General features: G+C 38.7%; 1 protein-coding gene across 3 annotated transcripts; it reads right to left on the bottom strand.

Annotated features, from left to right (window-relative positions):
* Positions 1-435: 435 nt before the first annotated feature.
* Positions 436-27,216, bottom strand: Nrep (neuronal regeneration related protein). 3 transcript variants are annotated; one of them, XM_076856925.2, is made up of 5 exons: positions 27,061-27,216; positions 26,628-26,671; positions 25,223-25,286; positions 5,589-5,666; positions 436-940 (listed from the first exon to the last, which is right to left on the bottom strand). In XM_076856925.2, exons 3-5 carry the CDS (start codon positions 25,223-25,225, stop codon positions 815-817), a joined length of 207 nt encoding a protein of 68 aa, XP_076713040.1. In that variant the 5' UTR covers positions 25,226-25,286; positions 26,628-26,671; positions 27,061-27,216; the 3' UTR covers positions 436-814. The 3 variants fall into 3 exon arrangements, with proteins under 3 accessions (XP_076713040.1, XP_076713041.1, XP_076713042.1); XM_076856926.1 differs by lacking the exon at positions 27,061-27,216 and adding an exon at positions 26,845-26,911; XM_076856927.1 differs by lacking the exons at positions 26,628-26,671; positions 27,061-27,216 and adding an exon at positions 25,508-25,539.
* Between the last annotated feature and the right edge of the window lie 569 nt (positions 27,217-27,785).

Here is a 27,785-nt window from a genome sequence, read left to right as displayed (position 1 = left end):
TGATTGCTCCCACTACCATGACTGCATATCCATGAGTGCCAGCCATCGAGACAATCTCTCACACTCTTGGTAGCATTCGCTCAACCTACAACACTGAGGAAGAAAGCCACACTGAAGACACAAGGAAAACAAGTCAATCCAGTCTAGAGAACAACATTCAGGGAAACAGAGTACCAACACCTTCTTAGAACATGGAAATAAAAAATAACTCCATCAGAGCTACCTCGCCAAGGAGCATGTTGAAAGTCCAAAATAGCACCATTCATCAGTGTCTCAGGTCCTGTGGCAGCATCTCGGTCACTTACCACAAGGAAACAATGAGTTTCAAACTACTTCTATACATCAAAAGAGTACATGGATAAAATATAGAGATATACAGACAATTGATGAACATAAACTACTAGGCTTGTTACATCTAAATGAAAAAAAAAAAAATGGGGACTCTCAGCCTCTGCAAGAAGCAGTCGGGAGCTGTGTGAGTGAAAAGGCAGGAGTGGACCAGTTGTGTGAGAGCAGTGGGAGTTTGAGTTGTGGAAGACACTGTTGTAGCGATCCAGGCCTGAAGGCCCACCTGTAGGGGGGTTGTAAACGTGGATTCACAGTGTGAAATTCTGAGCATTTTCACTTGAGTCAGAATGATTAAAAACTGGTTTGATGATACCTATTTGTCCACTGTAAATTCTCTAAAGCAAGGCTCAGAGTCCCATAGTTTCTTCGTATACTTGATGATTTATACAGAAAAAAATCCCATATATGATACCATGACCTCATCAATACCCATACACCATATGTAATACAAATGGAGGTGTTACGATTAAAAAGAGTGGAGGTAACTGATACTTGGGGAGCGGAGTTCATCGCTGCCCAGTGGAGTCAGGGAGGCAGCGGTGGTCTCATTGATCTTCTTGCGGTTCACTTCCTTTGGGACGGGAAGTCTTCCCTATAAAGCAGGTGGATGCAGACAGACACACACACACAGAGAAAAAAGACAAACTTAGTCATGCTTCTGAAACCATTTTTTTTTTTTTTTAATTCTGCTTCTCCTACCTACTCAGGGCCTCACACATCCTAGGCAAGGGATCCACACTGAGCTACATCCCCAACCTTCCTACCCACTTTTTATCCTTGAACTCCTGCTATTCTGCAAACGGTTTACATATTAAACACAGTTCACCCAAATGTAAATATTAGGTCTGTGGGGGCATGAAGCAATTAAACACTAACTGCCTTTGCTTCAGTACAATCAAGTGGTTCTCTAATGGTGGTGGCCAGCCATGTGTGAGGCAGCATTCCTGAGAGTCAGATTTCTGGGGATATTTGGTAGTGTCAGATACGACCCAACGTCAGGCTGGATGAGAGGTGCTCGGAGGAGTGTTCATAGGTAATTTTTTTTTTTAAAGTGCAGCAGGTGGTGTGGTGAGGAGTAACAATCTGCTTTCTAATATATAACAAAAATATTTTAAAACAACTTGCATAAATCTTTTCTATGTGGGTCCTAATGGTCAGAACCAGAAGAGGACACCAATAATGGAAGTGTTTGGTAAGAAAATAATGTGAGGGGAGCCTGAACAGTGGCTGTAGGAAAGAGAAGGATAGTGGGAAAACAAGGCCAGATAAGTGCATGATTCAGTTGGTCTGGGTTGAATGGGGCTCTTCTAAACCTGATGAGCAAAGTTTTGTGTTTCTGACTTACAATGATCCAACCTCAGTGTGACAGATGATCATCCACCATACAGCTTCTGCTGACACACTGAAGGGGCCAGCAGTAGACAGCAGCCCTCCATCCCAACCAGGCAGCAAGAGAGCAGGATAATGAGGCTCACTATCCAAGCAATACAGAAGTCTTAACTAACCACACAGGGACTATATGCCCTGTTCAGTTATGAATATACTAAAGCTTGAAGCTTGACAACAGACTCTCTTTTATTTAAGCCATTAATTGCTGGAGTTTTCTTGGAAAAAAAATTTTCCCTTGTGATTTTAAAAGATCTGTTACAGGATCTGGTTTTTCTCTCTCTCTTTTTGCTTTTTGCTCAGGTCACAGGTACTAACAGGACAGTTTTAATAAAAATGAATTTGATTAGAAATAAGGACTTGGACTAAAGTGATATTCTTATTTGGTGATCTTTAAATTATCACATTTGAATTTATTTTCAAGAATTCAGAAGTTGAGAACTTCTTCTAAACAACACAAAACTGAATAAACATTTCCAGCAACCTCAGTTTGAACAAAATGCAGCAGATAATTGAACTTTAAGAAGTTTTATTTACTGAACAGGTTTTCCATATGAAACAACTGGTGTGCCTAAATTTTGCTTAAATACCTCAGACTTTGAAAGCATATAACATTTGTAGGATGTATGTAAAATCCACATAGTATATACTTTAATGCTTCAGGGCTTGCGTTGTGATTTCAGAGGTTGTTTGGGTATCTACCAATGGGAAAACCAAGAAAATTAAATTAAAATATATTTCATCACTCACATATCATTAAGGATTAAGAAAAAAGAAGAAAAAATGCTATAATATTGGTCAGCTCCTTGTAGTTGTGAAAATAATTTCAATTCAAAAATTTAAAAAAAAAAAAGAAATCTGCTGGTGTTTTTAAAATAATGTCACACCCACTACCTCCCCCTCAGTCAATCAGTTAGCACAGTCAGGACCTGACAAACTTAGGTTTTGGATAAACAAGGAGTTCAATAGCTGTTAGTTGTCAACAGTCCAGCAAGGAAGGGAAATCAAAAGTTCATAAAAATTATCTTACTGAACAACTGCATTCTGAACACAAGTTTCAGTCTTAGTACCCTTTCACCTCCATGAAAAATACACAAGAAAATGAAATGGAAAACCTGGTAATTTGGAAAGAGGTACTTCTTTTAAAAAAAAAAAAAAAAAAGTGAAGCAGAGTATTTCACATTTTTACTCCCCCCCCCCCTTCCTTTTGAGGTCCTAAAAATACTCACGCATTTTTTCATTCATTATTCATGTTGTGAGTGCTTGAGCGCTCTATTAGATTCTAAGCCCACAGAGATCAAAACAGAAACAAAAACATTCCCTGCCCAACCTGCTCATAATTAACTTGCTCATGGGAGACAGACACCAAGTAATGGGGCACCAGCAAGCCCACGTGGTAGGTTGTGCATGGAGGTGGCTGTTGAAGGACCTACCCTGAGGGCCCACAGACTGCAAGGAGAGGAGGTCCTGGTGGTGGGTGGGCACAGTTCTGTGCATTTTCCCTTTAGAACCCTGGACTTACTGGATTTTAGTCTGCCTCCCATTTATCCCTCACCCATTCTGTTTTAAAGAATAGTCTTTCTGTTACACTAAAGGAGTTTTAGGATTCAACAACTAGGGAAGGAGGCCTCTTGAAGAGGGAAGAACAGACACAAAGACATCTTGTTTTTCCAGATGTCAGGCCTTATAAGCATTCAGAAAAAAAAAATAATAATCATCTCTTCCTCCATTATACCACATAAAATGGTCCCTAAAGATTGAGGGATTAATATTTTAAAAAAAGGCTGAGAGTAGGGTGGGGAACGGAGGTGTCCAGTGTCCTCCACAGACCTACTCTCCTGGATGTCACTACAGCTGATATGTCTCTGGTAGGTGGCCCTCCCTTCTGATGATTACTAGAAGATTAGCCCCCAGTTACTCAGTAATGTGCTTTGGACCAAGTAAATCAAGATTATTTTCCTTACAATTATGCAAAGATGTGCTTTGTCAAAACAAAACTGCTAGAGAAAGAAAAATAGTGTATGCTTAAAATATTACTCATTTATTTAGAGAGGAGGCAACTTAAAATGGCAGAGGGTGTGGATCTTGCAATCCATTGGGCCCTCCCCCTAGAGCATGCATGCTTCAATGTGTGCAAGATCTGATCCCTGATGGCTTTCCAAGAGTTAAGGGTGACACTGCTGACCTCACTGAGGAGCTTCACCTGCTCTTACCCATCTGGTTGATGTCACCAGTATCCAAGAGAAGAATTTTGGATGCCTAAGGAAGCAAGAGTTAAGGAAAAGGCTATGCTTGTATTTCTGTTTCACCCTAAGCTGCCTCAGGGGAATTATGCCCTGATCTGGCTCAATAAAAATGTCTAGGGGAAAAGTATATATGTTTCAAAGGGCTGGAGTGTAGCTCAGTGGCAGAGCACCCTGGGTTTGGTTCACACACACACACACACACACACACACAGTCTAGTGCTGTGCTGCTGCTGTAGGTGGAGAGAGCTCTAGTATTTTAGCTCTCTTCAACTCTAGAAGAGCAGGTCTGTGGGGGACACTGAACGCATCCTTTCCCTACCCCATTCCCAGCCTTTTTGAATACTCAAATCCTTCAGTCTTAGGGACCATTATGTGTGGGATGATGAAGGAAGAGATGAGTATTTTTGTCTGACTGCTTATGGCCTGAAAATAAGACCTTGAAGATCGGGCAGGGCCTAAGCTGTTTTGTTCCTCTACTTTTCAGCCAATGACTTCAACCTTGACCTTAAGAAATTCCCTGAAAGATTAAAAATGATTTAAGATTGTTTTCTTTCAGTGTGAACTTCCAGTTGACACAATCTCTTCAACTCCTGCAACTATTAAAACCTTTTAGAGTAAAGAAGAATTTCTTAAACATTGAAATACCAGTGTTTTCTGGGGGAAGACTTTACCATTAGTCAATGCCACATATAAAACTTTTGAATATAAATTTTATTTCCAACAGACTTTTTCTTTATTCATTGAAAAATCAGTGTCAGTGATTAAAAAATACAGTCCTCCTCCCTAAGGTCAAATTGATATTTATCTTAAAAGGCAAAGTCTAAAGGTATCTATAGTAAAAACTGATAAATTTTTGTTTGTCTTAAAATGGTGCTGAAACATAAATTTTTAAAAATTTTCTTAAAGCAGAGAATTGTCACACTAAGATGTCAAAGCAACAAAACCATATTAATATGTTTTTTTCAACTTACAAATTAGGAAAATGAATAAAACAGTTTTTATGTTCTTCCCACTTTGTTTCATAGGGAATCTTATCAGACATCAGGAATTATTAGCAGAAGAAAAGGTCATCATTTCACACTTTTAAGAAATCCTCGGGACTTCAGTTGTAGCTCAGTGGTAGAGTGCTTGCCTAGCACATAGGAGGCAGTGGGTTCAATCTTCAGCACCACATAAATAATAAATTAATAAAATAAAGGTATTATATTCATCTACAACTGAAAAAAAAAATCCCTTGATTCTAACCACCTCTTTTAGTTTTTAGATTTATCATATTTGAGTTTGTCCAACAAGGAATCTGTAAAATGCACATGTGATAAATTGATTCCATGATTCTTACATAAAAATTTATTTTTTACTTGTTTGGCAAGAAGGGAAGATAAAATGAACTATAAGAGTCATAGGACTTTACTTTATGTTTTCAAAAAATATATATTCTTTCCAAGGTCATCACAGTATCATGCTAATGGACCATTACAGTAGCATATAATGGATATTAAAATGAAAAAGAAATAACATTTTTTTCCCCAAATACCACTAAATTGAAAATAGTGTTCACATAAATGTGTCTGTCAGGTACCCATCAAAAATGGTAGATCAGGATCTTACCTTAGGAATCCTTCCCTCCATTTCCTTGTCTGGAAATGGTTCTTGACTGACCCAGACAAAGAGTTCTGGGTAGTAAACCTATAGAGACATAAAAATACACATGTTCAGATTAAAAGCACCTGAAATTCACCTGGGATCAGTTTAATGAGCTCAATTCTCAATGGTCACTTATTTCCCCCATTTGCAACTGAAGAGTGCTGGAGAAACCCTTTAACTCTTTCCAGTTGTTAGTGTGCTTCTGAATGTACACTATACTCAGGAGTGTTAGCTAAATGTCCTCTAAGATCAAGTCCAATGGAGCAGAGATATCAATCAATGTTATCTTTAGCAAGCAAAGTAGTAGCTCAATGGCATGTCAGGTGTACCAAGTCACCAGGGAGGCCTAACTTGCAAAGCAACCTGTGTGTACGTATCCTTGCAAAGGTCCATGTTTATGACATAAATGTGTCTGTCAGGTACCCATCAAACACTGTCAGGAGTTATTCTAATCATTTCTTTTTAGGGTAAAGATTATGCACAAAGTAGTGGGCAGGAGCTTTCCTGATTGTCTCCAGGGCCATGTGGCCACTAACAACACATTCTTTCCAGCTGGATGAAACAGCCAAGCATCTGAGAGAGGGGTAGGGAGTTGGGCAGCATTGTCATGAATGATTCAGAGAATACTAGGGGATGGATTCTGGAGGGTAGGAGGAGGTGGAGAGAGGGAAGCAAACTGAGTAACTCTTCTTTAAATATACAAAAAGCTATTAGCATAAAGCTGCTGACCAGCTGTTCTCCATCTCCAGTAAAGACAGGAGTGGGGGAAAGGACTTAAAATTACAACTACAGATTTAGGTCAGCTATAAGAAAGAACTTGGCACAAGAATTGTTCAATTACTAAAAGAATTTAGAAGAAAACTGTGAAATCTTCTTTAAAAATTTTAGGAACAGAATCCAACAACCATCTGTCAGGGCTAATTCACATTTGATTACAGCCCTGCTGGAAAAGAGGGATGAAATTAGGTAACATTCCCTCCAGATCTGATTCTCTAAGTTTTATAAATAAGTTCCACATTTAATAAATAACAATTAAGAATCACACCTCATTAATAGATGAACAAGTGGATTTAGATGTCAGTTTGGGTTTTAAAAGCACTAATCATTGCACTGAATGTAATATTTTGTATGTCCCTGCGGATCGATTTGGTTCAGAGGAGGTCTGGAGTAGGAAATATGGATGGTTAACTGCATTCACTCTTTTGGATAATATAATAGCAACTATCTTCACTCTTCACCAGTAATGTTTATAGAACATCCCAGCTTACTGAGCAATTTTGCATACATTATATAATTATCCTGATGATAAGCCTGTGAGTTGGTCTTAATATCATTATACAGATGAGGAAACTGAAACTCAAAAAGGTCAACCAACTTACCCAAAACAACACAGACCGTGTTGGGTAGGAATGTAACTCATACTAGGTTTCTAGATTCAAAGCCCTCTTCTTTCCACTATCCTGCTGCCCTCACATTATCCAAGAATGCAAATCGCCTACCACCTCTACCTCAAAATTACACAAGTCCACGGTCACCACCCACACTGAGTGTTACATACTTGAGAGCTCATCCTGCAAGAACTGATGCTATTTTCTTACTTTGTACCGGGTCTGCTGTCTGAGCCAAGTGGTTCCCTCAAACCTAATCCACCTTCCTCTTCCACAGATTTCCCCTCCTCTCCCCAGCTCCTTCTTGAAATATTACACCATCTGCCTTGCTTTGGGACATGCAACCACTCCTGACATTCTCTTGAGCCCAGAATGGGTAATGACAACAAAATTACAATAAAAGATACGCACACATTTTTTCAAGGCATATACCAAAGTCATAACATATAGAATTCCAGTTAAATTTTAGGATACCCCAAATTTTGAGTTCAATTAATGTAAATGAGCATAAAATGATCATTTTCCAACACTACCCCTTTAAGAAACACGATTTAAACATGATTTTAAAATATTATAATATTAGTGTTTCCTTAGAAGCCGAAAATGTTGACAAAAGTTCATGTAAAAACTTAATAAGTATATGGAAGCAATGAGATGCAAAGTCAAGTAAATGTTGTCATTTCTCTTTCTTGTGCTTCTCTGAGATACCATTTTAAGGAAATCGCCATGCTTTTGATTTAACTTCTAGTTTCAAAGCATCAATAACTCAAGTCTAATTTATAGGTCAAAATAACTTGCCTTTCAGAAATTATTACACTTATTCTAACAATATGTTTTCCAAAGGAATCTCCTTTTCTTAAGAAAAATGGCCAATGACTTTTGTCATTGAACTTGGGAATATTTAGTACTTGATAGCAAAACCCACAACTAAAGAAAATTTTTTACTTGCTTCAGATGTATTCCTTCTTTTGCAATGTATTTATTTGGTCACAAATGTACCAAAGACATTTCTAATTAGGCATTGTTTTGTATTTGAATCATAAAATAATCATTGTATACTACAGGGAAAAAAAAATGTTATTTTGGCCTTGAGGTAGTCTTCCAATCTCTTTCAAAGTCAAGACCTTAAGCCATTTACAGAGGAGTGTCAGATACATCCCTAAAACCTGCTTGGCTGGTCTCTAAGAATGTACAGATCCCTAGATAGAGTATCTGAAGGGTCTATTTAAATTTCTTTTTCTCATTTTCTCTCTGTCCCTTAAATGCAGCTGCTTTGGGGAAAAGGCAGTGGGCAATGGAAATAAATACTATCTATTATATATTATTATTCTTTCTTAAACCTGTGGTATTTTGAGATCCTAAAATGAAGAAGTTAAGGAAAAGATATCTATTGACAATCACTCTCCTTGTTCTCAAATGACTCAGACCTGACCTTTGGGATTGCACGAGAGCTTCAACTGTCATTTCACTCTCAGTGTTGGACATAGAGAATAGGAGGTCACAGCAACAAGCAAGTTCCATTTCAGTGTCTTGATTTGAGTGCACTGTGTTTTCTCTGCCTCATCTTCCCATGTGAATATTATCTAGTCTACTACTCAAGCTCTACCACTGCCAGTGAGGAACACCGCGCCACTTTTCAACTCCAAATTTCTTACCAATCTCCATGCACTCATTCACTAAGAGCTCATGAAATAGCTGTAATGTGCCGACCACTGTGGAAACTTCTGGGGATTAGAAGAGAAATAGAGTTCCTGCTGTCCAGAAGCTCAATTCCGGGAGTGGGGCAAGGAGCGGTGACCAACCCATGCAAAGATAATCTTAGAAGTGTGTGTTATGTATTCCCTCAAATTCATATGCTGAAGTCCTAACTACCAGTACCTCAGAATCTGAATGTTTTTGGAGAGAGGAGCTTTACAGAGGTAAATTAAAAAGATGTTCTCAGTGTGTGCTGAGATCCAAAGTGACTGTTATCCTTCCAAGAAGAAGGTATAGACACAGGGAGGGAACACCATGTAAGATGGCTATCCACAACCTTTCTTATTCATTCAGAAGACTCAGAGCTGACAATGGCCCTGTGACCAAGGATTTTGAATGCTGACAATTTGAAGGTCAGAAAACAGAGATAAATTCCCTGTCCTTCTGTCCTTGCTGGATTGGAAAGTTGCTTACACTTCTTGGTGTCAGTCAATTGATGCTCCAAGGATGACCTTGGGGCTTATACTGTGCCCCATTCACTCACTGTTCTGGAGTCAAGTTGGTGTTTTTCATGAAGACCAACTAAACTAACTTTTTCTTTTTTAATATTTCAATGACTTCTCTCTTGTTGCAAGTGGTTTGCATCTCAGAAATCAAAGATTCTGGGTAATACACATGAAAATACTTAGATTTTTGTTTTGTTTTATTAAACCAAAGTTTGCCTTAATCTTCACAAGTATACATTCTTTTAAAACTATCTTCCAGGTATAAAATAAACTGTTTTCTCTTGCACAAATAAAATCCTCAGAACTCTCTAGAACACTATTCTTTTACAAGTAGAATAGAGAGTGAGGGAATGAAGCCATACCCTCAATAACTAAGAAAATATGAAGGTTTATGTAAATATAGAGGAATAGGAAATTTTAATTTCCACTTGGAGACCATGTAAAGATTTTTCTTGAATTCTGGGAAAATATGTTTATATTTTTCACTGGATCTATTAGTTAATACTTATTTTTCTACAATGGTACTTTTATCCTCACCAATGATTAGTTTTAAAAATAACAGAACAATGTGAAGAACCCATTGAATTAAATTCACTAGTCATGATAAATATGTTGCTTTCATGTGCATGTCATACATTTAAACCTACTATATATTTAAATATGGCTTGTGTGAAAATGCACTATTTCTTACTGATTCTTTTAAATGTGTTTGCAGGTTGAGACTCCATCATAGCATACAAGTTGTATATAAAATGCTCTTTCTCTTGAGGCTTGTTTTACTCTCTGGACAGTGCAAAATGAAATTACTTCATTTTTGAAGCCTATAAGGCAACTATTTTGTTAGCAATTGTTACTTGATATGAACTATAGCTGACAACTAGCACTCCAAATTAGAAAGATAAAATGTAGGGGAAACCAGAGACCTCTCTTCCAGGTTCTGAAAAACATATGTAAGTAGATTACTGCTTAAATTCTTTATGCTCTGTGTTTCAAAACTTGCTGTGTATTTTCTAACAGCATTGTTCATATACAGAATTGATCTAAAAGTGCTTTGATGTTTCCTACCGATTCTGTTATACCATTTGTAAAATTCAAATTATATCTATTATCTCTTTCTAAATTTAAAATTCACTCCTATTTATTTACCATCTTTACCAATCTTTCTTTTCACTGTCCTGTGCTAATGACCCTCAAAGGCAGGGTGATATCTTTCTTCAGATAAAAAACATACCATATACATAAATGCTGCTTACTTAATTGGTTAACACACCTTCAAAGAAATCTGACATAAAGATATGATGCATAATTTTGGTGCTCAAGATCATCATCATAATATTATTTTTTGTTCTTGATGGGGTCCTGTGAATTTAAAGAATGTGCACACGTGGCCCCTTTAGACTTAACAAGGATAGGTGTATCCCCTGCAATTAAGAAAGCAGCTAAGGGCAGCAGGTGTCCAACCTGCATAATTAATTCTTTGTGTAATAAAGGAGTGTATTTCATAATCTCTCAGCCAATTAAACTCTGTGTACCCACATATGTACATGTTCTGTTCTTCATAACTGGCCAAGAGTTTGTGAAACCTGTCATTTAAAGAATATATGTACCTATACATGTACTTCATTTCTGCAAACACCCTTTGAAGTAACACTATTAAGAATCTTCTTGAAAAGCCACTCAGCTCCCAAGTGTTGCTGGTCATGTGAGGGCAGAACGTAAACCGAAACCATAAATGAATTGCAGGGATCATTTTTTTCTGAACAACATTACATCAAAGGTCAGATGGTGTCAAAAGATGATGTGCTGTGCTGTCCCTCTGGAGACCTCATCTTAGAGATCCACCTAGCCTAGCAAATGTTCTTCAAGAGAAGCACACAGTGGGGGAAACCATTGCTCCTGGAAGACAAAAGGTAAGTACACAGAACACGGGGCCATTCAGATGATGTGTGTAATCTCTGCACACCCTAGAAAGCAGAATAAAAGCATTAGTGCCTAAATTGGCAAACATTCTTGCTTGGACAGTAAATGAAATATGCACTGACCTCATTTAAACAAACACACACACAGGAGTTGGCTGTGGCAACAATGGGCAATTACAGAGTCACGAATGAACACCTGACTCTTGTGCTCAATAACCAGAAATGTGCTCCTGCTAGAAAGAAAGGAGGGCCTTTGTGACTGTGTTGCATTACCTTGCTGACACTTTCAGGGTTTCCTGAGAGAGTGGCCTGGTCTAACAAGTCCTTCACCTATAGCAATAGTGTAGGGCGGGGGGAGGAGAGTACTATATTTCATAAGGAATACAATAAGAGCTCCCAAGTTGATTAAACCCATTGGCATTAGCTTCGCTTTGGGTGCATATCCCCAGGATGAACCCAGGGAATGTTCACATTTTATTCACACAGGGCAGTAGATTATGTTACTGTTCAACTTCACATGTCAGGCAGGCCAAAGATTATTTCTTTGCTTTGTGAGTTGTGGTGTCTGAAACAAGCTGCGTAGACTTTAATCGTGGAATCCTCTAAATTCACTCTGCTCATTGTGAAGCCACCTTGAGAGGAAGCTGAGGAATATGTGGGACTGACAGCTGTGGAATTTTATTTCTAGAGTTCAACGAGGCAGAGAAAGGAAACGAAAATCTCCTCACTGGCAACAAAATGAAAGTGTTTACATGTGAAATTAATCCTCAGCACAAAGAGCTTCCATAGTCACTCTGTTCCACGATAGAATATTCTGTTTGTTTGGCTGCTGAGTCTTTTAAAATTTGATTTCTAAGAATAACAGCAAAGACTTGCAAGGGGAGCAACAAATCAAGTCAGGGGCAAGCCACAAAAGGTTGACAACAGTACCGACTTTTCTTCTTCACCGCTATTTAAAACCGTTCCTTATGTGAGTTTTCCGGGCTTTGATGGTGTGTGATTCAAGGCCAGGGCGGCAGCCGCTGGCTTATTTAAGCAGGGTGAACTCTGAGGTCAACTGCAAATATTTAGGTTGCGCAAACTCCTCCTCTCATCTCAGCTTCGCTCCTGTCCAATAGGAACATGCTCAGCTCAAAGCAATCCACCTAAAGACTCCAAAAATCCAAAAAAGGGAGTCTCCAATCGAGGAATTCTCAGATTTCTGCCAAGACACCCTCCCCTGGACTGGAGGTCAGCCTGGTACAGAAATCGGAGCCAAACTGTGGACTGAACTCAAGGAAGTAAGTTCAACATTTCAAATCTTGATTTTTAATGGGCTATTTTTCTCTTTAGTAATGAAGACAAAACAAAGTTCAAATAGCTGATAACAGCCCAAAGTAAACCAGGAGAAACAGTACAAGAATAAAGCTTGGAAACAAATCTCCTAAGTAATATCTAAGAAGACTTTCCAAACAAAGAGGAAAAAAATTAAGGAGCTTTTTAAAACTGGTTTGAGATTATGTAGTTTGAATGAACAATAAGAAAGTAGAGGTCATAATAGAAGGTATTTGCTCTTTTCAGCAAAAAAAAAAAAAAAAAAAAAATTAAAAAATGAAAGAAAGGAAAAATAGTCTTTGTCAACTTGCAGCAAAAAGGCCCCTCAGGCACTTAATAAATGCATAGCATAAGCTTTTCCTTACCCGATGACCCCAACAAATATGTTAATAAAATCTTTTACCTCTCAAGTAAATATTTACTTAACACATCTCAGTTCTAAGTCTGGACCACCTATTCCGTTGTATAAATTGATTTTCAGTTGCAACCAAGAAATAAGAAACATTACATCTTGTGCTGTTTCCCCTAATTTTAAGGTACATTAAGAAGAAAAAGAGGAAGGATGCTTAAATATTAATTATATTTTATGCCCTAGCACACTAAACCACAATTGTGAATTTTAGAACAGTATTCTCTACCACAAATGAGAGTAATGCTCTTGCTATGCTCTCCAATACTGGACATCTGGATAGTAGGACTTTTTCCAACACATTCCAAGGTTAATAGGAAACATCCAGACTTGCCTTTATTAGCTAGTTTGAATAATTTTACATATGCTACCCCAGGTTTCACCTTCAGATAACTATTATAAGCCTGATTTCTAGTCACCAAGAATGCTTTCTTTCTTCCTGTCCAAAAATTACTGTTAACCATTAAAATCTTGTGGAAAAATTTTCACCAGCATGGATTGCTTTAAAAATCCCATTTCTTTTGTTAAAGCCTTCAGTCAAAAGTTAGTGGGATCATCCTTACTTATCTATACATAGGATTTGGAATTTTCCATGGTCTGCCTGGGATAACACAGTCAGTTGCTTTTGAAGAGTCTAAAGAAGTTCCAAAGGATTTTTTTTTTGACATGTACAAAACTGAGCTTTCCAGAAAAACCTGCATTTTCTCCACAAATGCTCATTCCAAGAGAAACTACTCACTCTTTCCATTAATGTACTCTCTTGTCCTGGCAGTTACAAAGTCCTCAACATTCAGCTAAAGTCATTTCACAGTTCAATGCTTGTCATGCACTGTCCTGGTCACTTAAAGACTGATATCTCTTCAGCAGCAAAAGCATCATAACAGACCACTAACTTTGGAGGGAAAGTGATTTCTATGCAGGAGGATATATCTTTTCTTATAAGAAGTTTGACCTTTAAAAAAAAAAAAAGGAAAAATATATCCAGATCTCTATCAGCATGCTACAAATGTTCAGGTCATAAAAGAGGCCACTAAAAGGCTTCCTGTAACCTGTTCTTTGGAAAAACTAGCAAAAAAAAAAAAAAAAAAAAAAAACTAATACTACAAGAGAAATTGGATAAGGTGAGAATGAATGGGTTACTGCCCTGAACACCACCTGAGTTTTCAACCCCACTGACAGAGCCAAGTTGGACAGTGCAAAGGCTTCTCTCGGATGAGGGCTCCTTCACACATAGGAAGCACAAAAGAACAAAGGGAGAAGCCCCTAACCCAGAGAGACAGGATGTTTCAGGGCTAGGAGTCAGTGAAGAAGTACATGCTTCAGGAGTCGTGAAAGTAATTGCAAAAAGAACACCAAATTAAGAGGGGGGAGTGCCCTGGAAAAGGAATCATCTGTATTCTTATTACCATGAAAAAGATGGCCCTGGAAACTAGAGACCTTCATCCAAATGCTGTCTTCAACAAGACTTCAACCTCATACTTACTTTTTTCCCCCCTCAGTCTTTCTTCCATTGTAAACCAAACATCAAAATTATACTTCCCCCAAAGAAGAGAACTATGTGCAATACATGTGGGTTGTTGGAACCCACACAAGCATAATATGTGTATTTGGGGACCAGAAGTTCCCTGTAAAAAAGCATCATAGAATCCATTATAATGATGGGGGAAGGGTTGGCTTCCCCTGCCAGGGGTACTGGGATGAACCACTAAGCACACTCGGTACCACTGAGCTATACACGCCCAGCCTATAATGTTTGTTTTTTAAAATTTTAGTCATGCTTTCCTGGTGCACTAATTTAATCCTCACAGTTTTATTGCCAGGATGAAATGAACCAATATATGTAAAGTGCTGGTGATAGGATCAGACACCAAAGTGGACCTTTGCTCATTCTCCTCACCATTCCACAGATGAGAATACCATGGGAGGGAGACAGCATGAGCACCGGCCCAAGGTCACAAAACCAAGAAACAGAGAAGACAAGCTCAGCCCCTCTTCTCAAAGATTGTCTGTCAGAAGTGATCCATACTAGGGTTTCCCCAGAGCCACTTGGAGTGTCACCAGGAGGCCCCTGGAAAGCTGAGGCCTATTATCCATCTCCCAAGTAGGTGCTGAGCGTCTCCTTTTAGTGCTCTTGTGATAAAATGTAGAGAGATTTCTGATACCTACTGTCAAGTGTAATTTTCTCCAAATTATCTGTTGTTCTCTTGCCTGTTTCCAATAGCCACCCTTCAAACATGACTAAACCTTAAAAAAAAAAAAAAATAAGCCACATTTAAGGACACAGAGGATATGTTCTCCAGTGTTCAAGAGCTGCATTGCTTCTGAGGAAAGACTAGTCTGAGAGCAGCAAACTTGGTGTGGCTGCATTAAGACTTTGGATCTAATTAAACCCAAGCAATAATGGTAATCACAGTTTTGTCTATTTTCAGTATTCCCTGGAAGGAAATGTTCAGCAAATACAAATATCTAGCAATCACTGCAGCTAATTATACAAGGCATTTACTGAGAAACCAAATTGTTTTAATATGACCCCCAAATGAACTCTCAAACAGCTCCTCCTCAGATGAGCTACCAATAGATGATCTAACTCCATGTATCTATCTGTCATCAAATAACATTTGGAATCATGTTCACTATAACTTTGCTTTTTCAAAATTCTAATCAATTTAAAAACAAACTGCTTAGTGAAGAGAATTAAAATCTCATTTCTATGAATGATGTGCAGAGACACAAACCACACACTGCATAAAAATATAAAGTGATCCTAATCGGAAAAGGAGGAAAATAAACACTTATTAGAGCAGAGATGCAGTGAATAACTACTAAGAATTGTAAATTCATAAAGAAAAATAAATTTAACTTGATTCCATTTGGAAACTTTAAATGAATATATTAGAAATCCAGACAGTTCTAGAGACAGACTAATGGAATGATGCAGATGGAGTAAGAAGCCAATTATTAGTAACTCACATCACAAAGATATCAAATAGCAAGCAATGAAGTACACCATATTTGATCCTCAGATTATATACATAGTGGTCTATTCAGCCTCAAAGATGTGGTATCCCTTCAGCTTTGTCTAAACAGCAAAAGAACAGCTCAGTAAAAACTCAAACATTAATTATCAGATGAATTGTTTCTATGAGGCCAAGGAACAAATTTAATTGAATCTCTGATTGAATTGATTGTGAGTGTAGATAGCCAAGACTCAGATAACAAAATTAAAGTTTAAAAAGCAGTCCTCACAGAAAAAAAAAAAAAAAAAAAAAAAAAGGCGGGAGGGGTTACTTAATGATTAAGACTAAATGAAAAGACATGGAGACTTGGCTCCCAGACCACAACAACAAGATCAGAAGAATTCAAGATTCTATTATCAAGAAGAAAAAAAAAATATGCAAGCCAGGGCACTTTAAAATGTATAACTAGACCCAAGTCTCCACAGAGCAGTAAGAAGTGGAGAGTCAGCACTGGTTTGTAGCACCCAGGATTTGGAAAAGACAAGTCCAAGTAATGAAGAACTAAAATCATGAAGATGAGAAGAGTTCATAGAAGAGAAGAGCATGACTTCTGATTCTGTATTACCTGAAGTGGTTAGGTATATAATCTCAATTACCCCAAGAAATATTTACTAAGTACTTACTTTCTTTGAGGTATTAGATATTTGGTAGACAATTTGTAACCCTATAGAATGAGCATCTTATCAAAGAATGTGTCCCATCACTTTGGGCTGGAATTGTCAGAGGAGCAAAGAAAACTTTTAATCCCCTCAAAAAAGGTTTTTTTCAAAACAAAACCACCATCGTGGCTCATGCCTGTAATTCCAGTAACTAAGGAGGCTGAGACAGAAGGATCACAAGTTTGAGGACAGTCTCAGTGACTCAGTGAGGCCCTAAGCAACTTAGCGAAACCCTGTCTCAACCACCCACATATACACATATGCACATTTAAATAAATAAATAAATAAGTACAACCCAAGCCACCAAATCCTAGGAAGGTCTATTCAGGAGACAGGTGGGCTAGTTAATACAATTCATCTTTTCAAACCCTAATGTTCTTAACCATACAATTGAATTGCCCTGATAGTGCAAGCTTTCAAACCATGGGTGAATCCCTTGCACTGTAGTCCTCATTTCAGCGAGTTGTAACTGAGTTCCTACAAAGTAGCAGACACTGGGCTAAGTGCCTGAAAATGTGCTGCCAAACCTGCACAGCACACTGACAAATACTGAGATTCAGCAACCACCGGGCAGATGTGCATAAGGACAGACTCTGAGATCATGGTCCCACTAAGCCTTTGGGATCTTTTTCACTAGGATGATTTAGTGAAGGGCATGAAGCAGTACCTTACAGAGGAAGCACTTCATACCAAATCCCTACCAGGGTCAAACTTATTTTAGTCAATAAGTTTTATCCATCTCAGTACTGACCATAGCTTTTCCTTGACAGTTCAGAATGTGGGCTGTCAAAGAGGCAATGTTTTCTCTTCCTTTCTACTCTTCCCTCAGAATAGGCTCCTTACATACACACCAACTTTTAGCCAATAAAAGTGTCCTCAAAATGCCTGGACCTGTTTTAAACAAAACAACTTTTGTAAACTTCTCTCTGTTCAGTCACTGGACGGTAGTACTTTTCCTTGCTGGATTTGTATCAAACTCAGTCCAGCCACGAAGGCTGTTACCTGCCCCAGTAATCAAAGGACAGTGGTGTGTGATGGTGATCTGAGTGCAGGGGGTGATCAGCCAGAACCAGGCAGTCACACCAACACTTCTGTGCACATTATGAATCCCCCTCTTGTTCTAATTACCTACTGGTGAGGTTTTGGCTCAATATTTTATTTATTGGCAACAAAATGTTCAGCTCTTCTTCCTTCCTTTCTAATCAATGGCTCTGGGTTCCCCATTTCAGCCTTAAAAGAGGCAAACAGACCTTTCTTTCTTTGGCTACCCTCTCTTCTTATGGATCTTTTCCTTCTTCTCAAGTTCAAGTTATTTTTATGTCGTACTCTAAGAAGGTAAGGATGAACACTGAACCAAAGAGTCTAAGATCAAGGGTTTTTAGATACATCCAGCTAGGTAATCTTAACACTTTAAGAGGGTGGGGGAAGCTTAGATTAGAAAACATTCAAAAGCATTATCAAGGCAATAATTCTATTTAAAAAGATTTCATTATCTTGTGAAACCAGAGCAGACTTTGCTCTACTGTCAAGATTGCCTCAATGAGACCCTGAGAGACAAACTGTCGCCTGTGGGAAAAATACCACTAATAACCTAGTGTGCGATGGCACTCCACAGCCAACATTTTGGATGAAATGTGGGACTCTACCTTAAGCTGACCCTCTTCTTTCAGAAGCCCATACAAACCTAGCTTTCTGAACTTTCTCACAACCAAGAAGGGGACATGAAATTCAGGAGCCGTGTTTGTAGGAAGCTTTGATTTCACATAACTCTCCCCCTTACCTTCCGAACACTGGAGCTTCTGAAATACTCAGTGAGAGGGGCTCTGAGCAGTGAATTTATACTCAGTATGTGGTTATTCATTTCCTGGGCTATTATAACAAAGGTCAGGCTGTTGGTGGTTTTGAATCCCAAACTAGGCCACATGGTTCTGGCCAGAAACAACAAATTGTCTGGTACTCATGGCCACTGGCTCATTCACTTCTTCCAGAGACATTTAGGCATTCATTGATCACTGGGGATATGCCAGACCCTGGTTAGGTATGGAAGCAGAGATCACACTGGTTCACAGATGTGGGATCCATTCCAAAGTCACATTAGAATACGTCAATGAAGGTTTGGGTTTCCTTCCACTTGGTAGGAAAAGAATGCCAAATTCTTTCACTACATGAGTAACAGTCTGTAGGCCTCAAGTTGTAAATTGTTTCATTATGATGATGCTCATCGCTGGCTTGTACATTGAGTGCAACTCACTATGTCCCGTTAGAAAGACACAGAGGGTCAGGTGGCTGAGCACCCGTGGTTAGCTCATGCCTGCACCCAGTCTGCCTCACTGAAAGGAGCATGGTGCCTCCTCTGGGTGACCAGCACAGCAGCAATATCCCCTGTTCAGACAATGCTGAACCTGCAGGGATTCCTAGTGAAAGTGCTATTGCCTCCTCCTGGGAAGTTCCCAGTTCTTTCTAGTTAGAGACCTTCTTCTCCCCACCACCTCAATGGTAGTGAGAGGTAGCAATAAAGAAAGCTCTATCTTCAATCAGAACATATATGTGAGTGAGGATCTATGTTCTTTTCTGTTAGACACAATCAAAAAGCAAAGAACCTGAAAGAATTTGATAGGCTGTGAGAACACTGGGTAACTTCTGAGATGACTGCTCAGTGGCTTCCTACTCCTTAGCACATCAAATCCTTGACAAATAGGTCTAATTTGTGAGGTCCATCCTTGACAGCACAGAGACCCTGAACAGAGAGGAAGCATTTTTGCAAGCATCACTTTCTAATATATTCCTTTTATCTGGAATACTCCTCTCTCATCTAAATCTACTCAAATATTCTTAATTCTGCATTCACTCAATGTTTTGTTATGGACTAGTGTTAAGTCCATAATGAAGGAATAATAAGCTTCATAAGACACGGTACTTGCTCTCAAGGAGCAAACAGTTCACTTCTAGGTTCGAAATTTTGTGTCAATGCCAATCAACTGTGAATGGTTTCCTGGAACACTATATTGAGGGTTCTGACATTATATTCAAGGTGAATAATAATAATGGGTGTCAAGGCTGATTAGCAATACCTGCCACGGAGTAGGAGTGAGTGGTAGCAGACATGCTATATTCTTGCCTTCTCTGGCTCTAGCTTCATTTGTACCTTCTTAACAAAAGTTTTCCACTGCTATCTCCAGTCGCCTGTCCTCAATCATTCTTCTGCATTCTTACCAACTCTACCCGAGATTATATTGTCTTGCCTTGTTAAGTTTCTCATGCATGTTTGTCTTCCTTCCACAACAAAATATAAATCTGCTGAGGGCAGGGGCCAAGTGTGTACCTTCTGCAATGCAAAGAAAAACACAATGTCCAAACAACACTTGTTGCTCAACTGACATGAGAATCAAGGTATATATAATCCTACTTCTAACTCTTCTCATTTGATTCAGTATTTTCAGGTATATTGCCTTTGTGTTTTGAGGATCACAGAATCAGATTATACTAGAAATATGTGAGAGCATTAAAGTTCCAATATGAGGAGCAAATCTCCTCCTGGATTCAGAAGGGGATTTTTATAGCTGCTGTGAGTTCTGAACACCACAGCTGGATCAAACCCAGACAGGCAGCACTCACCATATTACCCACAATGTGGCTCTGAAAGCTGGTAAAGGTGAGCAATCACAAGCCTTTTTTTTTTTTTTTTTTTTTTTTTTTTTTTGGGCAAGTGCCATACTTTACAGCTTAACCACAAAGGTTTTTAGCCTTTTAATAAATAATGGGAAATAATTTGCTGTGTAAACTAAAATTACATTTGTTTCCATTTCCTGGCTCTTTAGAAGGAGAGGTTAAGGCTGCAAATTACTTCTAGTTTACAAAAATTAATCATTATTAACTCACTAAAACCTAATAAAAATTCCAACAATAGATACTAGCATGCATACACCAAATATTTATTGTTTCTATCACGTATTTAATACTTTCCTAAAACTGTGTATGAAGTTCACAAATTCTCTGGCAAGGGTGGGAAGGCTATAATTCAGTTGGGTCAAAGAAATGCATATGACCCATCTAACAAATAATGCCAGCTAGATTAATACCATGTCATTGCTTCTAATAATGGAATTGATATTTTAGGATCATTGCTATTTTTTCAATCACTGAGATGAAGTACTCTTGAGGATTCTCTGGGTGAAAAATACTTCTAGAAATATCTATTTCAGATAAATTTAGATCTGATAAATGATATTTTTAGCAATCATAATTTCTACAGATATGGGTTCAGATTAATGATTAATCTGTTTTCCAGTTCAAAGCAGAGGAGTTTAAAGTTGGAATCTTGCAATATATCTTGATCAGCAAAGATGACACAGTCCAAGTATTTTTGATTCATTTTCCCCTGGTATATTCGAATTGGATTTGCTGGTAAGATTTCCTATCACTAGTCTGTTCTTGTATAGCACAGGAATTATGTAGATAATTCAAGCAAATCCCTCCCACTCCTACATCACTCCAGCAACATTCTGAATTACCAAGATGAATCAGACAAAATCATGGCCTTTTTTTAAAGCATAATTATTCAGATAATTATTTTGATCCTCCATTTCACTTAGGCTCTGAGGATATGGCCTTAAAAGACTTTCCACCCAGGAACAGCACCAAGGAAAAACTTGGACCAAGGAAGCGATGTATATCCTACCAAGCTCCCCAGTCATTCTGATTCATCTGAATGCACTTGTTCTTCATATGACCAGCTAGAGGAACATTCAAACATGCAAAATTCATATCAGGGGGTTACTCATTTATTTTAACAAAATATTTATATTATAGAAGCATATTTTCCTATTTTAGAAATCTTAGAATTTAGGGGTGGGGATGAGGCTCAGTGGTAGAGCATTTGCCTAGCATGTGTGAGGCACAGAAAAATGAGAAATTATACCCCATCTGATTCAAATGTATGATATGTCAAGATCATTGTACTGTCACGTGTAACTAATTAAAACAAATAAAAAAACTAAATAAACAAAGTAAATGTATTGTCTCTACAGCTAAAAATATCTTTTTAAAAAAAGAAATCTTAGGATTTAAAATATAGTGGATTTTTCAGCGTATTTCATATGATTTATAGCTAAGGTTTTAGAACTGTATCAGGTTAAAATGGAGTTTGAATAGCTATTTATTCTAAGATTTCTGTTCAAATATCTTCTTCTATCTGAATTATCTACATAGCTCAAGAGGAAGCTTGACTGAAATTAAACCCAGATAGATGTTCTCTACTGTCCTAATTCCCCAAACAATTCCTAATTCTCCCCCTCACAGTGCATTGGAAGGTTTGGTGAAACAGAATAAAGTACAATATAAAATTACCTTCATGAAACTATCTTCAGCATCTCTACAATCAAGAGTCACCAGAGCAACTTGTCAATTTACATTCCAAACCCAATGGCACAGGCTACAAACAGGACCTCAGCCCTCTCCAATCTTCATGTATATTTTTTAAACAGGGAAACCTTATGTTAATGGAGAGATTATTGAAAAGAGTTTTCTTGTAAGCCCATGAATGCCAAATCACAGACTAAGCAGAAAGCAGAGCTCTATGAATGGTACAATGGAGTCAACTCATCTTTTTAAAAAGCTCAGCATCAGCCATAAAGAGAACTTAAATTTTTCTAATTCCTAGGTCTCTGTTGAAACATAATAAGCCCTTACTTATTCCATGATGATTCCACGGTACACACATACTGGGAGGCAAGTTTACTGTGTAGAGGGTAATCATGTTGAAAATCAAGACTTAACCTTGGATTAAATAATTTAGCTTTTCAAATTACTCAATAGGATCATCAGCTCACTCTGAAGTGTATTCTTCTTATTGACATACCTGTGTCTAGTTCCTTTAATATAAAATACCTAAGTAAAAATATAGTCCTACAAATTAAAATATAGCAAAAAAGTAAAATATAAATGAAAAAAAAATGCTGAAGATCTCTGCTGATTCACAATAATTGCAAAACTCTGCAGACTCTACCAGTTGCAGAAATTAAGGGCAGGAGCATGTTCCCTAGAAACTGAAAATGTTGAAGAAGTTACTGAAAAGAATATAAGGATCAACTAAGATATTGAAAACTTTATACTCAAAATTAACACTTTACTCAAGGTTGCCCAACCCCAGGTATTATTACCATACACACTATAATCTATGTGAATGGCGCCCCCTGCAGTTGTACTTAAAGGGGCCCAAACACTAAAGACAATACAAATGGTGCCTCAGAGGTAAACAAAGTGGTGTCTTTTTTTTTTTTTTTTTTTTTTGATAATGCAAAAGGCACTGTAGGATTCCTACATGTTACCAAATTTCTGTTGTGAAACATTACCATTTTAGGGTATGAAAAAATTGGATATTGAATCACTGTTTAGAATTCTGGAGCTTATTGGTAAGTCTCTTACACTGAATTGAGTTGATTATTAATTTGTATTTGAAATAAACCCTTTACCAAACAGCCTAAATACACTAAAATTAGGAACTCTTTAGTGTTTTATATTAATGGAAATACAAGTTTAACAAAAAAGCCATGCACATATATATCATACATGCGCGCGCACACACACGTGTATGTATGGATATATATATATTTTTTAGAGGTGGTTAGGAGCTAAATCAGCTTCCATCACAAAGTTTCTATTGTTTGTGGGCTAAGTCTCTAAGTAAGCCAGATATAGAGATCTGCAAAGTAATTCCAGTTTTAATCAAGGAAAAGAAAATTAACTTCATTTTGCCAAAAAGGAGAAAGTTCTTAAAAATATAAGTTCACTAATATAAATTTTTTAAAAATTGAAACTTTTTTATTACATTAATATGTGCAAAGACTTTTTAAGAGCTCAGACTTTCAGAATAAGAGAATTGCTAGAAAGTTACTTGGAATCACCCACAGACAATAACTGTCAGTGGTTTAATTTCAAGCAATGGGCTTGTGCCAAAAGGGACTGACATCTTGATGAAAGGATCACCAAAAAGTTGTAAGAATTTTTTTCATGAGTAAAAATCTTTCCAAGAGCAACAAATTGTGATTTCCCTTTCTGCCACCATACATAAATGACAACTGTAAGAAATTAACATGTAATATTAATTTGCATTTGCTTTTCTGCATTTGAATGGTTCCAACTTTCATTCTTGGCTTTGGCAGGGATACTTGCCTTCTCAAAGCTCATTCCACTCACTACTGAAGAAACATGATATTTGCATCTTGCTCTTGACCTATAGGGGTGGTATGGCAGGGTCAGTGGTCATATTTATGTTTAACCAAAATCATCACTGACATATTGCAACATAAAATCTTCGTGGTCTAGCTGCAGTGACACACCATGGTACGGTTCTGGATACAAAACCAGAGGCAAGATGATGTGTCTGTTCAATAACAGTAGAAGAATTAAGTAAACAAAAACTTCACAGCAGTCTATTTTAATATCATCCTATTACTCTATGCCAATGGCCAGTAAGGAATTTAATATGAAGTTAGAAACCATTTGTAGAAACCCATTGACTACCTTAATTTTATGTTAACTTCTTTTGTCTTCCTACCCCAGGTGTCCTAATTTGGCCATTACCATACTGGCCCAAGTAAGATCTATTTATTTAGTGCTTTAATACCCACTTGTTGAAATGACAGGTGAGGCAAACAAAAAATTTTAAAAGTTTACTTGTTAATAAAAGTCAATCTGGACTCATTTAATTGCCTCTGATTCATTTTTCTCCTTAGAAGTTTATTCTTGGGTTGTTCTCAAAGATAACATGAAGTATATCAGATTCAATTTTGATTAACTAAATTCCACCCTCTTTTAAAGGAAAAAGCTAAAACTAATTCTGAAGGGTACACATTCTAAGTGGCAAAGGTGTTTTAAAAAGTACAAACATCTGCAGTAAGACATACTGTAATTACGTGAAAAGTTTTATAGCATTTCTTATTATTTTTTTAGTTCAACCTTATTTCCAAAGAGGAAATCTTTCAAACAAGTTTAATATAGTAATTCAGATGCTTTTAATGTGCATTCCCTCTATTTCTTTATTTGATCAGTTATCAGACATTAAACTGCCTTCTCTATGGATCATAATCCTTGTCAGAAATAGTTGCACTTTTATTTAGAGGTAACATGCTTGACTTCTAAAACTGAGTAGATGTTTCTTATAAATACAGTAATAAATCAGTAAAAACAACAACAACAACAAAACTCCACAAATATATTTGAATTACACAGATACAGTATACTAATACAAAATTCATTTTTTTAAAGATAGCATATACTGGAGCTGGACACAGACCCATAATTTTTGGCTAAGTTCTTGCTATCTGTAATATAAGACCCATTGCTTTGTCTGAATGATACACAGTGTTACCCCCTTCATGAACATCACAACATGTCATTCTTAAAGAACAGAATACTTTCTGTTGTTCCAGTTGAATAAATCTTCACTCTGAAAGAGGAATTTTCCTTTTCTATTTAAAATGATTGCAAGTCAAAAGATCTAATTCACTACATCCAATTCACACAAATTGCTGCACTGCAAAACTCCCACATGCTGGAGATAGAACCTTTTAAAGGTCAGCTGGGGTAGGAACAATGAAGGGTTGTGGCAGATGAAGGTGGGTGGCTGATATTTATATGTAATAAAGACTGATAAGAAGCTACTGAGAATTTCCTCTGATGACCAATTCTTACCATTTTGAGAATCTTAAAAGTCTTGGGCTTCTATGCTCCCTCTCTTCAGTCCAGGGAGACCAACCTGCAAAATACGTTTAAACACAGTAGACACATGGCCTCACCACAGGTCAGCAAATGAAAAAAAAAAAAAAAAAAAGCCTCTTTAGAGGTTACAAACAACCAACCACTTTCTAAGGTTAAGATAAGTTACATGCATGCAAATTACAGTAACTACTGGGGTTTCTGAAAGAGCTTTCCAAGTGGTCTATAGGTTTAAATAAGGGACAAAGGAATCCCTGGTACCTGGCTCTGCAGAGCCTTGGGCTACTCCTAGTGTTTGGTTCATCTTTAAATTAGAGGAGTTCAAAAGGTTTAGCAACTTAAAAGTAGAATCAAGTGATAAAAATAGATTGTTTTCTGGCTGCTCTTTGTTCCCAGACATACTACTGGCAGTATATTTGCAATCAAGACGGCAGAATAGGAATCAGCCTTCCACTGTGTAGTGTAATGCCTCAGAGTGGATATTTTTGGAAATGGCACTGCATTACATAACCTTCCGTGTTAACAAAAAAAAAAAAAAAAAACCTACACAGGGAAAAAAGTCAGGAATATACACCATTATGCCCTTCTCCCCAAACCAAACAAACATTAACGTATATGCTATAGTGATCTTCCCTCAACCTTTATACCTTTATGCTATCAGAGCACAGCTCTTTTGTTAATATAAGTTATGGCAAAAATTAAGATGAATGGAAAAACTTAAAGTTCTCAAAAAGGGTGTCATAAGCTCTTGGAGTTTTCCTATAATGTTATTATAGATACATATAAATGCAAATCAGATTATCATCATCACCAAGAGAAAAAAAGTCATGTATTTTTAAGCTCCCCCCACCCCAAGTTCAAATGCTTTATAAGAAAATGCAGAAAAAAAGTGTTGCAAGATTGAAAGCATGAAAAGACCCTCAGCCGCAGCAGCTTTGAAAGAGGAAAGAGTAATCAAGTGCACAGATGGAAGGACACAAATTCATTTCATTGAGGTTGGTGGGGGGCAGCTTGTATGCAACAAAGTGCATTTAATGCAAAGAAACAAAATAGTTGCTAACAATGCTTTATGAGCAAGAAGAACAAAATTACCCACACAAGCAAGCAAAACCCCACCCCTTCTCAAAAGAATTCATTTCTCCCTCTTAACTTGTGCATAAAAAAAAAAAAAAAAAAAAGCTCAAGTTAAATTCTAGCCTTTAATGCAGCAGGACCAAAATGCTAGATTTTCTCCAAGGTATCTGTTTCAGCTCTTTAAAATTTAGAGGGAAGAAGCATGAACTCTGCAGGGTTGAAGGGTCCAGCTAAGAGCAACGGCAAGGAATCGACACAAAAGAGAAAGCAGCGCTCCCAGCCGGGGATGAGAATGGCATATACTTACAGACAAAAGCCCCGCTCCCTGTTCACTCTCTCTCCTCTCTACACCTGAAACACAAATGTGGATGAAAAAGGGCATCATGCTAGAAAGACAGCTGGGGGGAGGGGGAGGGGAAAGGGGTGGAGGAAGAGGAGGGAGGAGGGGGAAGGGAAACAACCCAAACCGGCTTCACTTCCAAGAAGTGCAGCCTTGGAAAAGAAGGAGGGGAAGGTTTCCCTGCCTTGCGCGCTCTCTCCAAGAGTGTGCCTTGTGTCTCTTTCTCTAAATCAATCTCTCTCTCCCTCTCTTTCTCTCTCCCTCTCTCTCTCTCCTCCCTCCCGCCCTCCCTCCCGCTAGTGTACTAGTGAACAATGAGCTAATTCTGATGGGGTTGGCGCGGCGCCAGCGCCCCAGCATTGCTGCCACTGTGCTGCCGCCGAGGAGCCAGACTGCTTACTCGGCAGGAATCGGCGGCTCAGGGCCCCGTCGGCTAGCGGCCAGCACGCGAGTGCGCGCGCGCGCGCGCGCCCTGCCAGCACCCCACGCCCGTGCCCGGGGCGACCGGCTCGCCGCGCAGCCCCCACTGTGCCGTGCCGGGCCCCTGGGGGACAAAGCGGACCCGCAGATCTACGCGCCGCCCCGGCCCCGCCCCGGGAGCACGGCGCGCACACACCCCGGCCCTGCCTCCCACGCCCTGGCGGGCTTCTCCGCCTCGACGTGCGGTTGCTTTTCAGACAAATAAGGAGGCGGAGGAGGTGGTTTGGGGGCGCGCCAGGCGTGAAGGCGGCCAGGGCGCTGCACAGCCCGGCGGCCCGCCAGCGCCGTGGGGAGAGGCGGCGCGGCCCGTACTGTAATAATAAACCTGCAGCAGAGGGCATCTGAGGGAAAGAGGACAGCGACGGGCGGCAGCCGCCTTCCCTTTTATGTGCCTGTCCTGAGCGAAGAAGAAAATGGTGCCCACGGCGGCGTAGAACCGTACACAAAGAGCCTGGGCTGCACGCGTTTGTTCACGGCTGGGAACCGGCTCTGCCGCCTGGGCTGAGTGCGCGCGCCCACTCCCGCCCATGGGGAAGCCCAAGGCTGGGAGCACCCCTAAAAACCGGGCTCAGGTTCTGTGGCTGCGCGCGCAGTGTACGCGTGCACATACGTGCACACAATCACAAGAGAGCACTGGGGCACACT

This window comes from Callospermophilus lateralis, chromosome 5, assembly GCF_048772815.1.
Source record: "Callospermophilus lateralis isolate mCalLat2 chromosome 5, mCalLat2.hap1, whole genome shotgun sequence".
In the NCBI taxonomy this organism is placed as follows: domain Eukaryota; kingdom Metazoa; phylum Chordata; class Mammalia; order Rodentia; family Sciuridae; genus Callospermophilus; species Callospermophilus lateralis.
This window is presented reverse-complemented; position numbering and strand designations above follow the sequence as displayed.